Source organism: Colletes gigas, unplaced genomic scaffold (genome assembly GCF_013123115.1).
Source record: "Colletes gigas isolate AHSC1104 unplaced genomic scaffold, ASM1312311v1 Colletes_gigas_Sc00003, whole genome shotgun sequence".
Classification (NCBI taxonomy): domain Eukaryota; kingdom Metazoa; phylum Arthropoda; class Insecta; order Hymenoptera; family Colletidae; genus Colletes; species Colletes gigas.
In genome coordinates this window covers 6,321,312-6,338,042 of record NW_025106632.1, presented here as the reverse complement: position 1 = coordinate 6,338,042, position 16,731 = coordinate 6,321,312, and the positions used below count along the sequence as shown (strand labels likewise).

The 16,731-nt window shown below is 35.7% G+C and overlaps 2 protein-coding genes across 3 annotated transcripts; both read left to right on the top strand.

Moving 5' to 3' along the window:
* Positions 1 to 210: 210 nt before the first annotated feature.
* LOC122404619 lies at positions 211 to 5,390 on the top strand. 2 transcript variants are annotated; one of them, XM_043408746.1, is made up of 5 exons: positions 211 to 243; positions 319 to 529; positions 654 to 835; positions 2,177 to 2,335; positions 2,717 to 5,390. In XM_043408746.1, exons 3-5 carry the CDS (start codon positions 659 to 661, stop codon positions 4,541 to 4,543), a joined length of 2,163 nt encoding a protein of 720 aa, XP_043264681.1. In that variant the 5' UTR covers positions 211 to 243; positions 319 to 529; positions 654 to 658; the 3' UTR covers positions 4,544 to 5,390. The 2 variants fall into 2 exon arrangements, with proteins under 2 accessions (XP_043264681.1, XP_043264682.1); XM_043408747.1 differs by lacking the exons at positions 211 to 243; positions 319 to 529 and adding an exon at positions 1,571 to 1,707 and having other exon boundaries at positions 713 to 835.
* A 3,424-nt stretch (positions 5,391 to 8,814) lies between these two features.
* Positions 8,815 to 15,823, top strand: LOC122404695 (acidic leucine-rich nuclear phosphoprotein 32 family member A). Its single transcript, XM_043408887.1, has 8 exons — positions 8,815 to 9,098; positions 13,050 to 13,193; positions 13,288 to 13,407; positions 13,484 to 13,596; positions 13,664 to 13,770; positions 13,878 to 13,954; positions 14,111 to 14,201; positions 14,338 to 15,823. Exons 1-8 carry the CDS (start codon positions 9,051 to 9,053, stop codon positions 14,394 to 14,396), a joined length of 759 nt encoding a protein of 252 aa, XP_043264822.1. The 5' UTR covers positions 8,815 to 9,050; the 3' UTR covers positions 14,397 to 15,823.
* Positions 15,824 to 16,731: the final 908 nt, after the last annotated feature.

Sequence of the window (16,731 nt, the reverse complement as noted above, 5' to 3'; positions counted from 1 at the left end):
GATCTCTATATCCACGAGAGATACATTTTTGTTGTATTCATGGTTAATATTTTGAGCTTACAGCTACGCCAATGTCGTTTAATATGGTTCTATCCTACTCCATCTTGATATGTTTCGTCGCGTTCTTCGTTACGCGATGAAATTGTAGTTGTAATCGTTCAGCCAATAACGATAATGCGTGTGAGCATAGGCGTCGCTATTACGCTATAGCCAAAAGTCATCTCTCTATGGTACTAGGCCAAGGTAGAGCATCTACATTACAATATAAGATGGCTAATTTTTGAGTTTCGTTTACGTCCTGTTTTTTGTGCATTTTAGCGCATTAGTAAGCAAATGTTGTGTAAAGTCATCAGTTTTACGAACCGACGCTACCGGTGGTGTTTGATGAAATTTAATAAAAGATGTTTAAACGCGCTACATTGTTATTCGTGGTCGAACAGAACTAATAGCACACATTTAACCAAAGGTTTCAGTGATTTCATTAAAACTACGCTTGACAGAAGAAGATCAACGTTTTAATCGTATTTTGGTTCGTATTCGTTTCAAACACTTTTAAATCGTTCGTCGAAACGAGTCATATGGTTATAGCGGTTTCGTTCGATACTTCGATTATTTTGTTGCAATAATAATTCCATGCTTTTTTTAATTTCCAGACACAATGGTTGAGGATCCTAAAGCTTGCGTCCTGCAATGGACTGGCCATGCAGGATATGTTACAGAGAAATTTAGTGAACTGTTCGCACGTCAAGCTCTTGTTGATGTTACACTCGTCTGCGAAGAACAGAAACTTCGTGTTCACAAAATGGTTTTAGCATCGAATAGTACATATTTCGAGGTACGTTTAAAAAATACATTTACTGTTCTTTGAATAAGAAAACTTAACATTTCTCATTGTTTTATATATTTGAACTATCGAAGGATATTACATAATGTTCTCATGCATAATTTATTTTTCTTAAAATTATCTCATTGCGTTGATCGGACCATGTGAACAAAATGTGTAATTTGAAACTTTTACGTGGATAAATTACGAAAGAAGATATTTATGTAATGTGGAAAAACGTTAATTTCATTTTCTTATAAATGTGTATTACCTATTTATTGTAAATGTAAGTAATTAATTTTCAAAATTCAATATATTTTAACGACAAATATTAATTTAGCGGTATATCTTGTATAAGAGACGATAACAAAAATATTCAACTATCGAGTCCACCTATTATCAGAAGGATTACAAAAAATAGTTCACGGTTTTGTTCAAAATACATTTACGAGTCACGCATAAGTAAGCGTTTCATTTTTCACAAAATTATATGAAATGGCTGCTTTTTTAATTTACGTTTACGAAGAACACGTACAATAGCGAAGATACTGTTTTATCGTACTGAATTTGTAAACGCAAAGTCTTAGAAACAAGCTTTATATCTTTTCTGTTCCTTGTTTATCTCTTTATATATTTATGGATACGCGTAGAATTAATTTATGATAAATTTATAATTAAGATGTAATACGTAATAAATAAATTTGTAATTAGAGGATACTGAATACTTATGAGAGAACAATTTTACAGGGATTATGTAAAATTCATATAAAGTAAAGAAAGCCTTATATATTGGAATTTCCTTATTTATTTACAAACATTTGAAGATACCATGTTTGACGGGCATACTTTTCACAGCTTATGAAGAACACCTATTCCATATAAAGGTATTAGAGAACTAATTTGTATGAACTTGAAATAATAAAGTAAATACACAAAAGTGTAAATACTTCTCTAGAGGGTGCGTGTAATACTTTCATTCATCCGTATAACAGAATTATAGGTGTAAATCTAGCGAAGGAGAAGCGCATGAACCAAGTTGTGCAATTTCCCATTTATGAAACTTTCCTTTTTAATAACGCAACATTATTGTATATTAATTACGGTTCTTAAAAGTTAATTTACAAAGATTCTGTTGGCAGATATTTCTATAACGTGTTTAACACCGTTACGAGTGTTCTTTGCGCATAGCATCAAACTTTTGCAGCACCACGCGCGTGTAACAAACTTAAAAAGTGATTTAGAAAAAATATTAGTACCTAAAGGAATCATCCGATCATTATCGCCTTATTCTTTAAGCGCTTCAGACCTTTGTCTATTAATAAATTTCGTTTGTCTTACTTTCTGATGCAATAGGAAATTCTACAGCAAGACTTGGGCCAGGAACCAATTATATTTCTTAAAGATCTAAACTTTGAAATCTTGAAGGCCATGGTCGAATTCATGTACTGTGGAGAAACTACAATTCCTCGTCAATTATTATCACCTTTATTAACTGCTACAAAAACTTTTAAGGTAAATATTGCTGGTATTTAAGTAAAATTGTTCAAAATATTAATTTGTCAGCTTAAAATAGTCGGATTGGTTAATATTTGAAAATATATACCGTTACTTTTTGCCAGTTATTACATTAAAATGCTAGGTATGCAATGTTACATTTATATTAAAAATATATAATGCATTTATTGATAATAAACACGGTAGATACGTTCCTAGAAAATTCCGTGTTGTGTGAAACAGTGTTATACAGGGTGTTCAACCAACCCTGGGAAAAATTTTAATGGGGGATTCTAGTATTAATATAAAAGATATTGAGATTCACTAGTATCTATTTACTATGTATATTTATGTCTGTCTATATTAATAATAACATAATTGTTCTATGTATATGTGTAGGTTAAAGAGTTGGCGACCGTGGTCAATGCCATGATGACTTCCAGTGTAACGAATATTGATGGTAATACAAACACAGAGAAAAAGGTTACTAAATCAAAGATTAGAAATAATGAATCTAGTAATACAGATTACGTACGCGTAAAGTGTGATGAACTTGTCGAAAACGAGTGTTTTTTACTTTGTAATGAAAACAGTAGTGATGTTTATTCAAGTGAAAACCGATTTTTGGAAAGTAATGTTATCGTTGATACTCCCGAACAAGAATTAGAGCATATGTTGTACGAGGATTCGCAGGATCTTGATACTAGCGCAGAACAAACCGATGCACCATTTTTGGTCGAGTTATCGAGTTCTGACAATTTGATAGAAAGCCGTAGCTTGACTCCATCAAAAAATTGTGAAACGAAAGAAGTATCGAACAAGTGCTCTGAGAATAGTATAATAAGTCGTGATTTAATATGTACAAATGATGCATTAAAACCTATTTTGTATGAACAATGCTGTGATCTCTCCGATATAGATGAATGCGAAGAAAGTTCTATGTCTCTGTCGCAAACTTGCCTTCAGCAAATCGAAAAAGACTTTGCGCAATATAACTTCGAAGGTATCGATGTTCCTGGTAAAGTAGGAAAGTGCATTAAAGTTTACACGCATAAAAGGCGTAAATCTATAGATGAAATGAAACCTAAACTTACGGATGTAAATAATATCATACAAAGTCCACCATCTACCGATTGTATAGATTTGTTAGATGAACCGTCCACCGATGATATACCAGTTACACTTCTAACCTCATTAGATATGGAAAGTGCCGAATACATTATAAGTTTAAGCACCGAAAACATTCAGTCCATAGTGGGAGCTAAATTAAGTGAACAAAATACAATAAATACGTGTAAGGGAATCGAACGTATTATTGGATACGATGATCAGAAAGGTGCGACAAATAAAAAGGAATTGAACGTAGAAAATTCTGGGGGTTCCAATTGCATGAAACCGATATTACGAAGAAGTCTGCGATTGAACCATCAGGAAACAGAGGAAATTGTAAATAACAATGATACTGTTAAAGAACATCATGGAAGAGAGAGACATTTTAAAAAATCCGGTTCCCTGAACAAGATGGAGTTATGTGCCAAACGGAAACGTAAAATAAAGGACGCCGATCATAAAGTTCCGGAACAAAGTATTAATAATATAATGCAGGCCAATAAGAAAACGTTTAATACCTCTCGTAAGAATACTGCAAAATTGATCGTGAAAAAGAACAGCAAGCCTACGTATACGATATCTAGCAAAGAGAAAGACGATCAAACGGTCAAGATAACGAATAGATTGAAATGTGACGTATCGGGAACAACGGTGGAGGACTCTATTTTCACGTCGCTCAAAACAAACACCATAGAGCATATAAATCGTGCGTTATGGGGGGATATGTCGGATTTTCCAGAGGACTACGAAAATAGAATGAATTTATTGGAATACACGCCGAATACGGAAATCCCATTTGCTGTCGGATTGTTGCCTCTGCGTACTGCTCTGGAAAAAATGCAGGCAACGCCAGATTATCAGCCCCGTAAAACCCGTTCGTCGGTGGCTCCGATAAGGCAGGATAATTGTACCTTTAAAAGAAAGAGCTATACAAATTCGGAGAAAGTTACTGTCGCTAAAAAGCAGAATAGTTGTAACGGCTATGCGAAAGAGAACGCGAAAACAGTTTGCCATATTGAAATTAGAACGGCGCCGTCGCAATACATACGAAATCGTAAAAAATATTTCACAACGGGCGTTGCCTCGTTGGAAACGGCTATTATGAATAAGCAATGACAAATATTCTATATTTTGTACAAAGGGGAATATATAGTTAAGATCAATGACTCGAGAGTTTGTCCCTTGATTTCTGAAAGAATTCAAGATATATTTTTTTTATTTCTTTGGATGTATAATTTGCATTGATATCGAGTACGTCTGTACGTGTATCGAACGCTATCACAAAAATAAACGCAAGTTCCTTCTGTCGGGGGAAAAAAATATTAATATAAAATGGTTATAGAATAATGATACTTTTATGTTTGTTACGATTTTATATCGAAAACTGAAAATTATTTAAATAGTGAATATAGTATTATAGTGTTTTGTACAGTGATGAAATTCTTTTGTAAATTAATTGCGAATCGAACGCAACTGAATTCTCCGATGAAAATATTTTTTTAACGCACGAGTGTTATATTTGATGCACGTATGGATCAAAATCTAGATGTATGTACGTACACGCGCGCAACGATTCACATTTTTTTTTCAAAGTAGATTCCTTGTTGGTAATATTGTGTACATCTGCATGAAAATTTTTAATTACCTTTATTAAAAATTATACACGTGTCGTTTATAATAATGTAAATATCCCAATATTATATTTCACGGGTTGTTATCGGATAACTTTAAGGATCCTTCTATATTTTATATGATTTATTTATCATTTGTATTAACATTGTACTCTTTACTACGTTACGGCAACAAGTAAATGAAATTGTAATAACACCGGTGTAATAACTTTTATACTAACAGCAATCACTGTGAAACTATAAAGTTACAAATATATATACTATTGTATTTTTTATATTCCATATATTTCAAAATTGTTCTATATATTCATTCGCAGTATTTTTAAAAAATGTGCAGTCGCTGATCGATGTAATATAAGTGGATTGTTTGTAATAATGATATCGAAATATTTTCTATATGAATTGTATGTATACATATATACTGATAAATATACACATATTATATTTTTTTCTTCCGTAATAAATGTGTGTTCAGTGTGGTTCAACTCTTTTTGGGACACCTACCAACGTCCAAGTCTTACATCTTTTTTTTCTCAAATCGATTGTTTAAATCGACATATCGATGCGTATCGTATTACACAATTATACATTTTATCTTCGTCGTTATTTACGTTGATCGTGTAAATAATATGTTGTCCGAGTAAATAGACTAAGAAATTGTAATCTATGAAGAGGTACATGTTATATTCAATATGCTCTTGACACTGCGCAGAGGACAAAGACAGACTAAAGAAAGACAGCCATGTTTATTTATAACTAGTAATTTGATTGGCCGTGTAATGTACACCACGATATGTGTACAATCGATATGAGTAAATTACGATTCTTATTAAAGTAGTTCTCTAATTTCTGTTATACCGAAGGAAGTCGGCGAAGCACATAACGGTAATAAATTTAACTATTTCCATTTACGAGCAGAGAATGCACTGATAATCACGGTACGTTCGTGCAACGTATTCCATTAAAGAGTTTGAAATAACGAACGAATCGGACGTTATTTCTCTATTTAGACGACTCTCACGACGATAATGTCGTTACAACTCTCTAGAAAATTCGATTCTAACGTTACGTGCAAGATATGCATAATGCATGATCGATATCGCACATATGTATAATCGTCGGTGAATTAGAATCGTCTTCAACGCCATTGTGGGACACCTCTTACGCGTATGTATAAATAACAAGAGGTCACATCAAATATAAGTAGTATTTTAATGAAAATACGACATTATAGAAGACAGTTTATAAAACATATTACGGTTAATTAACAATGCTACGTTATTCGAAATGTACAACCATGCATAATACTAGTTGTAAGACACATACATGTACATGCATGCTGACGTGTAATTTATGGAAGTTCTAGTACGTGTAACATAAAATTGCAATATAATTTTATCACCTGTGTATGTAGTAAACTTAAACAAAATATATGTAATTAGCGTCAAATTAAATTAAAAACGACTGCTGGAGGAGCGAGTATTGTCGATGTTTGTTAATGTAGCTCGTTAACGTGCGAAGTTCGATGCACGTATTTGATAACCGTCAGTATTTTTAGTACCTTCTATACATATAGAGAGATCGATGGAACAGGTAGTTTAAAGATTACCGAGTTCTGTCCGCTTATCGCGAAACTTTTCTAACCGGAGGACTTTATCTGCGGAAAGGACATTGCGTACTACGTGCCATCCTAGTCTCGTGACTTAGTTGTGCAGAAGCCGGTGAAAGGTACTCGGACGCGGCCAGCCAGTCAGGTAAAGTAGGTATGTATGGTGCATGCTCGGTGTTTAGCGCTACGAGGAAGACAAACCCGACGGGGCCGACGCAGCGCACCTACAGTGCAATCAATGAGCGCATATTGATCTCAACCCTTCACGGATTTTACACCTGCAGGGGCGGATCACTCGTACACCCGGCACAGACGTATCGCGGCTTCGCCAAAAATATTATACTCGAACCTATCCACGAGCAAACATCGTTTAACGAAATTATTTACTGATCATTCATCAATGAAAATAATTTTAATTCGTTCAATTTTTTTTTATGCACATTTTATTTTACATTCGATTGCATCTGCAGCAAACCTTGTTTTTGAAATTATTGCTAATTATTTCTCAATGAAAATAATTTTAATTCGTTTAATTTATTTTTTTTTTTTCGTGCGAATTTTATTTTACATTCGATCGTATCTGCAGCAAACTTTATTTTTGAAATTATTTGCTGATTATTTATCAATGAAAATAATTTTAATTTGTTTAATTTGTTTTTTTTCTTTTTATGCGAATTTTATTTTATATTCTAGCGTATCTGCAGCAAACGTTTTTGAAATTGATCGTTTATCAATGAAAATAATTTTAATTCGTTTAATTATGTTTCTAGAGGAATTTGACGAGTATCTAATCCTATTCAAATACGGATTAACCAGCCTGACTTGAAAAATTGATTATAGAAGATATCTAAATTTTTTGTAAGAAACATTATGAATAAATATTTGTATACTGATAAAATATTAAATAATATGTATCCTATGTATATGTATAATAATACCACACATTACGTATAAAATCAAATGACAAAAATGAAAATTTTGTAAATCGAAAATTAGAAATATTATAAACTTAATTTTATTTTTGTATGTTGTTAATATTGGCACACAACAGTATTAATAATTTAAATTTTAGTATTGTTAAGTTCTTTTTTCAATGGAAAAATAATGCCATACAACACAATAAATTGTGTAGATCGTAAAATGGAAATATTGTAAACTTATTTTTATTTTTACATTTTGATATAAACCCTGAACTTTATAAAAATTAGAATCTGATATGATAATATCAACACACAATTAACAAGCATTTCAATATTCTGAACTTTTCTTGTCGATGGAGCAACAATAAATTATTAAAAAACATGTACCGTAAATATAACAACACTAATAATACCGAACGTCACAGATGACAGAAATGTAAGTATATTATGTACAAAATGGAAATACTACAAACTTAATATTATTTTAATATTTCGTGTAAACCCTGAACTTCATTAACATTGGAATCTGATACGTTGATATTGGCACAGAACATTATTAACAACTTGCATTTCGATACAGTTAACTTCGTTCCACCGACGGGAACAGCAATAAAGTATTAAATCATCGAAGCCACGAAAAGTAAAATGACTCCTCAGTTTTCGTCTCGACAATCTCATGGCATCGATAACCTGAAACTCGATAGAAATTTCGATATCTCGCGCAGGCGAATGTTTAACAGCAACGAACAGTCGAAATAAGCGTCGGGCCTCTAATTTTGTCTGTCAAATTGTCAGTAGCTCGTGCGAATTACGCCGGAGTTCCTTAGACGGTGTTACGTAAAATAAAGTAGGTGGAAGAAGTCTCCTAGTCTAACACGAGCGCCGGAAGCTTCGAAACGATTGCGGTAATGGGTGCAAACTATCGAATCCTTCCATCGTTAAAGCGAATCCGAAATAATTTCCGGGTCGTTTCACGGTAAATGTAACGCCGGTATCGCGTGGCAAAACGAGCGCCGTTTAAACACGCGCGATCGCGATCGTTGTATTAACAAAAATTTACCGTTCCGATCGCTAACTGGACGTAAATGAATTTAGGCGCGCTGAAACGTGGTTGACGGAGGCACGGCTAGGTGGCGCGTCGATCGATGCCGCGAGCGAACAGGGGGACATGATTGGTCGCTTCGAACGTAGTGGCAGACATGTGTTTCGTTTCCCGCCTAGTGGGTTGTTATTGTGTGGGGGCCCCGTCAGTCCGGTGAGTCGAGCGTAGAGAGCATAGGGCCTAGGTCAGAATCGAACCGCCGTTGGGTTGGCTCCTCGGTACGGTGGTGGCTCTGTGCGACTGGTGACCGACCGTGGTCCGTCCGTCATATTCCCGGTTTGAAAGCAAGGTTGCGACTAGTTGTTGCGACGCAGGAAGGTGCAGTGATCTGTGTACGGAGTTGGAAACGGGTCTGCCGGCCATGGAGAAGCGGATATATCTCGAGAAACGGGGAAGAATCCCCGGCGAAGTAAGCCGAAACCCCACTATATTTTATTACGTTGCTTTCCACGATCACGGGACGAAACGCGGGTTGTTGCGTGGTTGGTGTTCTATCGTGTACACGGCGACCAGAGCGGGTGCGGAGTGAATCGTGTTACCTCGCGCGACACCGACACCACGCATTCGCTCTGCGGCACGCCACTGGCTCCTCGAGGACGCACGGGAAACTCGGATTTCTTGACGGCGACCGCGTGGCCCCGACGATTTATCGGAACAAGAACCGACGTATTCACGGCGCCGACACGAGATGCTACGCCTGCCACGAGAGTAACAGGCATGGCGTGGTTCGGTTGAACGCCTCGTCCCCTTGGGTTTTTCACCACCTCGTACACCGCCGCGACGCATTTTCTCGCGTTTTTATTTTTTTATTTTCTTTGCCCACGCTTCGCGACCGCCGCGGAGTCTCTCGCCGACGAAAAATTCGAAAAAAAAAAAAACTCCCGACTGGGTCAGTCGGCTGGAAAGCAGAAGTTTTCCAAAAGTTTTTGCTGCGAGGCTTTTACGCTCGACTCTCCTCGCGAACGCGTTTATTATGCTCGAGAAGAAAGCACCGTGCGACTCGAAAGTTACGTGCGCTAAAATTTTAATTTATTATTTTATTCGAAACGAAACGTATGGTATTGTATGTATATGTTATGCCCTGCTGGTTCGTGATGTAATACATCGCAGAATCAGCGTCGTTGGCATAGAAAGTAAAACGTGTTTAATCAATGGAGACATTACTCTGTTCTTACAATGGCTGATTTTTTCATATATATATACATACATGTTCCCTCGTTCGCGCAAAAAAAAAAAAAAAAGAAAAGGTGCACGAGAAATTTATATTTATACGGGCGTTCGACCGAACAATAAGCTTGCTTTAATTTCCGTAATGTGATTTGCCTTGATCGCCGTTCTGTTAATTAATCGATCTTTAAAAACATACACGAGATAACTTCGTACTAAATTGTTTCTTGGAAAATTTCCAAGCCATGTGACTCGAAAACGTACTCTTCTGGTTTACTTTAATTAATATTTTCGTGTAAAAAATATAATTATTACCATATGTTACAAATCTCTCGTGTATTTTGCCTGCTCCGGTCGAAACGGTAATTAAAATACACCAATTGTTGACTTTGCTTTGTTAGATATTCGCTGCGAAAGAAAGTTTATTTTTCAAAACATGTGCTAAAATTTTCAGATGTGTAACTGGTGAATATATGTGATCGTGTCGCGGAAAAATAGGGTAATTTTAAATACGATAGTTTCTTATTTGAAATACCGTGTTATACGCAAGTCGTGTGATCAAATTATAGCGTGGCGTGGCTGTCTCTAGGAGCCTCTTTTTTTAAAACTGCCGTGCATCGTACGTGTTTCTACTACAAAAGTAGTCGCATCTTTCTAAATCGTCCGCTAAAGAGATTCAGAAAATTAATTATTCGCAATATGTTACGATATCGTTCCCGATGCTTGTTTGTTGCTTTTCCCGCAAACGCGATAGCAAAGTGTAAAGAGGCTTTGACAAGATGGTGCCCCGTTCGAACGAGTTTTGAAACATATGTAACCCCATATGCATCTACGGACAAGTTACGGTCACTTGCATACGAAGTATTATGTCAGAGTATAACAATCGTTCGACCGCGATTTTCGTCGATCGAAAAATGTAGAATCCGTCAAGGTCAAATAGAAACTCGGATCTAAACATTGCACTTTACGATACATCGTATTTTCCTGTGAAATAATTTATTTTATTTTCTTTACCCGACGAAACGTGTGCTCCGTGATAAAAAACAATTCGCGTATAAATATCCGAAAAAATTGGTAATGGCTCGAAATCCGAGTTCAAAGAAACCACGATCAGTTAAACGTGTTTTGTGCTACTTAGAAATCGTCGTACGATAAATATTTTTATTTTAATACCTGGTGAGAATTAAATCGCGAGATTACCGTGGCAATGAATTCTCGTTTCGAAACCGTGTTAAATTACGTGGATTTCGTTGATTTTGTTTACACATGGTAAAGGTATATTATGTAAATCAATTATCAGCGGGAAGAGCTGTGCATGCCATGAGGTGCTACGCCGAGATGCGCGTGCGAGTGGACGTCGCCATTATTTTCCGGGTTGCGCGCGAGAATATTTCTCCGTCCCACGATTATATTTCCCCATACGCCTGGCCGAACACCCCGTGTTCGAAACTATCCCCGATCGTTTCCAACGTACGCGAATAATGGCGAGCGGGACCGCGCGTTAAGTTTGTTGTGTGTTCAATCTACGATCTCGATTCATGGCGTGTTACTGATCACTGTGCGGCCATCTTGGACGAGTCCACTCTGTCACCAACTGACACGAGTACGTTTCAGAGTAATAAGAGATCCCAAATAACAATCCCTCGCGCGCTTACACTATGCGATAAATTTTGTCATAATGATCGGTGAATATTCGACGCCACGATATCGACTAATTTTAATATTATTAATATAGAACGCATATGCGTGGGTGTTAGCACCTAACCACCGGCGTTGCGATGCGGTTCATTCGACAGTGCTGTAGTTACTACTTTGTAGACCACGAAGCAGAGTGAAATTTTTTTTTCAATTTTTTTTTTTTATACGATACCCGTCTTTTAATCGATCAAGTCTATTTTATCATCGAGATATAGTAATACAGAGAAATTACAGTCTCGTTCAGATTTTTTTTAAATACGATATTTTTCTGGCATCTTCTCTACGTTGGTATTTTCCATTCCATTTCGCAGAAATTGAATTATTTTGATCTGGCAACAATTATTTGCCACGTACCCAAATCCAAATTCAACGCTCCCCTTAAACTCATTTAGCGACGAAACATCGTCATTTATTCGTTTCGTGGTTCTCATTGATCCGCTCCTATAAACCACGGACACTCGTAAAATGCTTCCACTACGATCAGTGCAACGCACGGCGCAGCCAATCAGCCGGTCGGTCGGAATGTCGGGCAATGAATCTAAGATAAGGACATGCGACGACTCGGAAAGCCCAGCATGAAAGCACCTCGTCCGTCGCTAAAGTCCGCCACGCAACAGTGTATTCGATTTTATACCGTTCCGCCTCCGTAATTTTCTTTTAATAAAGCATCGATCCGTACGCTCGCACGTTAATCGAATAAATTACATTTTTTTTCAGACGATTAACGCGCTGACTGTAGCGCCAGTTCTTCGAACTAGAAATATATTTGTCGTCCGTTCAAATTATACCATTCTTAACGAGAGCAATGTTAGTTAATATTTTGGTCAAATTCGTTTCACCATTAAAAATAATTTTTAACCACGTCGGCGGTTGAAACAAGCGAATAACACGCATATGCTGAAAGAGTCGTTTTGTATTAATAAAAATAATATTTGGGTAACGCGGGGGCCTAAAATTATTCCAGATTCGTTACTGTCGCGTGCCGCAGGCAGTATGTACTTATCGTTTACCGGCTTTTCTGATGCCGCTAAACAAGACGCGTCGTACACTCCGCTACTATCATCCCCCCTGTATCCCGGGAACCCCCGTCGCACTTCTCTCCCCTGTTTCTCCTGTTTCCTTTCTATCTCCCCTCTCTCTTCACCTTTCTCTTTCTCCGATCAATAAAATAGCCCATCTCCCGCGAAAGCTTATCGTTCGTTTGAATTTCAGCGTCTATCGCCCGACTTTTTTCAAACGCAGTTTTTATGCCCACATCGCGCACCATACCCACGTTTACAAACGTAATCGAAACGCAAAAACCTACCCAAGTGCTCGATCCAATTGGCAAATCTTAAAGATTGAGACTATCTTTAATTTCGAAAAACGTGGTCTTCGATTTTACCCAAAAAATGTATTTTAATTCTTTCAGGCGGAAAGTAACATTCAGAGAAATGTTATTCAAAGCTCGATAAAGTATCATATCGTTTATATGTAAATTGTTGTTCCATTTCAGATTAAAGAACTTGTCCTTGACAATTGTCGAAGCACGTATATCATAGGTCTGACAGACGAATTTGCTGCTTTAGAAACATTAAGTCTTATTAACGTGGGACTTACCAGTCTAAAAGGCTTTCCAAAATTGCCAAGTCTCAAAAAGGTGAGATACCGGCAACATTCTATGGATGATATTAAAACAATGATATATATCCTAAACGAATGTATTAAATGTAAATAATCTTTGTCCGGTGTAGTTGGAACTGAGCGACAACAGAATTTCTGGCGGTTTAAATCTTCTCCATACAAGTCCCAAGTTAATTAATCTTAATCTTAGTGGCAATAAGATCAAAGATTTCGAAACGCTTCAACCTTTAGTAAGTTCTGACATTTCAAATCCGAAGTACTTTATAGAATTTCTGTAAATGTTTAAAATATCATTTTGATTTATAGAAAGAGTTTAAGAACTTGAAGAATCTTGATTTCTTCAACAATGAGGTTACAAACTTGGATAGTTATAGAGAGAAAGTGTTTAGTCTTATTCCCAGTCTTCGATATCTCGATGGGTACGTACATTCAATGTAATTTAAAATTGTGATAAAGTTTTAAAGTATGAATTCTGTTATACGATAGATTCGACATGGAGGATCGCGAAGCAGAGGATACAGAAGGAGAAGACGATGAAGTAAATGGAAATGAAGATGCAGATGGAGATGCTAACGAAGAGGATAGCGAAGAAGGTTAGCAAAGTTACAAACGTAACAAAGTTAAAAGATCTTGCCAGACATTTGATCTGATCTGAATCTATAACGCTCAGCAAATCTTAATCGTAGGTGTAATCTTTTAGTTTCAGACGAGGAGGACGATGAGGATTTTGACGAAGGTGGTGTAGGATTAGAAGCTGTCTACAAGGGTGACTTAGAGGTTAGTCGCTTATCATGTCACGATGCATAGAATGTAATATTTCCAACCATAGTTAACATTTAAAATTTAACATAATCCCTGCTTGCAGAAATCAACCATAAACGTAGTTAATTTTTATAAATTCTAATCGGTGTTTGTTCGATCGATGTGTTACAGGATGATAGCGACGAAGATGATTTCTTATGCGAAGAAGAGGAAGAGGAAGATGACGATGATGGCGAGGATGATGAGCAAGACGAGGAAGAAGGTAAATATCTTGCTTATCGATTTATTTATAATTTTTAATCAAAGCGAATAGTTTTGTTCGTTACACGGAGAATTGAATGTCGTTTTAAAAAAATGTATAATAAATTTTATTACGTGTTGTTTTACGCATTGTATAGAATCGTCTCCAGCTCGAGGCAAAAAGAGAAAACATGAAGACGGAGAGTCAGGGAACTAGAACCATTGAGAACAGGTTTCTGATACTGTTGAATGAGTGTAAAATTCATATAAATAATAACAATAATTGAGACGCCGAGTGAACACCTGGGAATCAAACTAATTGACCGACCAATGACAGACTACAGTTAATTGTGTGAATTTATCAGTAAATCATTGACTGACAAATTGTCTGTGGAACAACAAACGATTTACCATTACGGAGAAGAGGAATATGAATGAATACGAAAAATGGATAATGATGGCATGAAATAGGGCTGCATTCCAGCTGGGCACAGCACGTTTTAGTTATACTAACGATATTTTATATAGAGTATATAGTTAGAATATTAGTGGTGTTGCATAGTGGGCGAAAGATCAGATTTTGAAGGACTCGAGGAAGGCGGCGGTGGAGTTTTACACTTGAAAGGAGCATATTTGTCTGTTAGCTCCAGTCGGCCAAAGGCTGGTCACGCTGGAATGCAGCCATCGTTAATCAGTACTAAGGTTACATAAGTTACATTTTAAATACATTATTATTGTACTATGAATAAGTCTAGAGTACACGAGGAACAACTTTTGTACAGGTTTACACCATACATTGGGGTGCATCACGCCTCTGTGATTTTTGGGACAGAAAATAAAGAGATAAATGTATGTTTGCTCGTACATTGAGCTTATATCTGTGAACGTCGTATTGAGATATAAATTACATCATAAGAACGAAGAAATAATAAAGAAAAAAAAAATCAAGTATGTATATTTCGTTTCTTAGAATAATAGTTATCGAAATGTATCGTTGATATCGATTAAAAACAAATCTGTCAAAGCTCGTGAAAAGGTATCGTAATATTTTCAGTTATATTGTTTCGATATAAGTTAAATACTTTCGGTCTTTTAAGAAATAACAAATCTTGGAAGAAACTGTAAAATAATATAAGAACACACAATTTCCATTGTGGTATCCTAACTCGTAATGTCTAGTAAATTTTAAGTTCCGGATGTCCTGTGTACATTGGCAATAAGCTGTACGGTACATGGCTGTTAAGATTATTGTTATTTACTTTCGGGCATTCCATGTGCTAACATGTTATGCTCCGCTATAACAAATTCATCATATTATTAATATTATTGTAATATCTTCCCGTTTCAAATTACAGACATTTAGCTATAATAATTAAATGTTTTTATATCACTAAATCATACAGTTTTTTACAATAACAATAGAATTACTTATTGGGTAGTTTTGTTCATACACTACAAGACTAGGTGTTTGTAACATAATATTAAAACAAAATCAAAATTTCAAATTGCTTGTAAATCCATGATTACCTTTAATTTCTGTCTCTGAAGTTACCATAGCGCTGACACATCTCGTGATAAATTAAAGTGCGAAGTTAATTGGTAATTGATCATTAATATTATTAATATTAAATTACTATTATGATTTAAAAAAAAAAGAAGGGAAAAAAATATTTACATTTGCGCTTTCGCACTTTTGAAATCGTATTTAAAAAAAAAAAAAAAAAGTCAGAAACGCAAAGTTTTAGGTTGTAGAGGAAAGACAAAAACTCGAGAAATAGGGGCAAAAAAGAAAAAAAAAAATAAAAAGGTGGATCAGACGATGTAGTTAATGGTGAGACTGTGGCAAAATGGATTACCGGACGGACTACCAATTAACTACGTGATCGTGAGAATGGATGGGAGTGAAAATAGCGTGTGAGAGTGCAAGAGAGGATCGGTTTTATAAGAAAAAAAAAAAAAAAAAATAAATAAAATTATGGTAGAGTCGAGGATCTGGCGCCTCTTTGTCGCCAGTTTGGTTATGGCCTTATCCAATTTTTCCAAGACTAAAGCAAATTTATATTAGGTACAATGAGTATATGACATGTACAGGTCCAAAAATCTGTAAATTTCCAATCTGCAATTTCTAATTGCGGTCCGCGCGGATGTCGTATTAAAAGTTAAATTATAAATAAAGAAATTAAATTATAATTAAAAGAATTAAATTATAAATAATTGAACATTCCGCGCGTACCGCGACAACACACTTTTGTCAATTGCAACTTTGGATAGCCATTTACGTAATCTAACACCTTCTATTATCAGGTATATTACGTCTGCGTATTGTCCGTCTGTTCCGTTGTTGAAATGGATTTTTATCATAACGTTTGTTTATTTCGAGCAATCCTCATCACAAAATAAGAAAAAATAATTTATTAATAAAACCATTTACAAATCAAAAATTGCATTGTAGCGATTATTAACCTCACTTTTTTTATATTTAAGCTATTTAGTATACTATTTTCACTTTACATACAGGATACTCGGCCACCTCTGGGACAAATTTTAGTGGA

Coding starts and splice junctions, on each gene's coding strand:
- LOC122404619 (XM_043408746.1), top strand. CDS start 659: ATGGTTGAGGATCCTAAAGCTTGCGTCCTGCAATGGACTGGCCATGCA. Junction 836..2,176: donor CGAATAGTACATATTTCGAG/GTACGTTTAAAA, acceptor CTGATGCAATAG/GAAATTCTACAGCAAGACTT. Junction 2,336..2,716: donor CTGCTACAAAAACTTTTAAG/GTAAATATTGCT, acceptor GTATATGTGTAG/GTTAAAGAGTTGGCGACCGT.
- LOC122404695 (XM_043408887.1), top strand. CDS start 9,051: ATGGAGAAGCGGATATATCTCGAGAAACGGGGAAGAATCCCCGGCGAA. Junction 13,408..13,483: donor TCGAAACGCTTCAACCTTTA/GTAAGTTCTGAC, acceptor TTTGATTTATAG/AAAGAGTTTAAGAACTTGAA. Junction 13,955..14,110: donor TCTACAAGGGTGACTTAGAG/GTTAGTCGCTTA, acceptor GATGTGTTACAG/GATGATAGCGACGAAGATGA.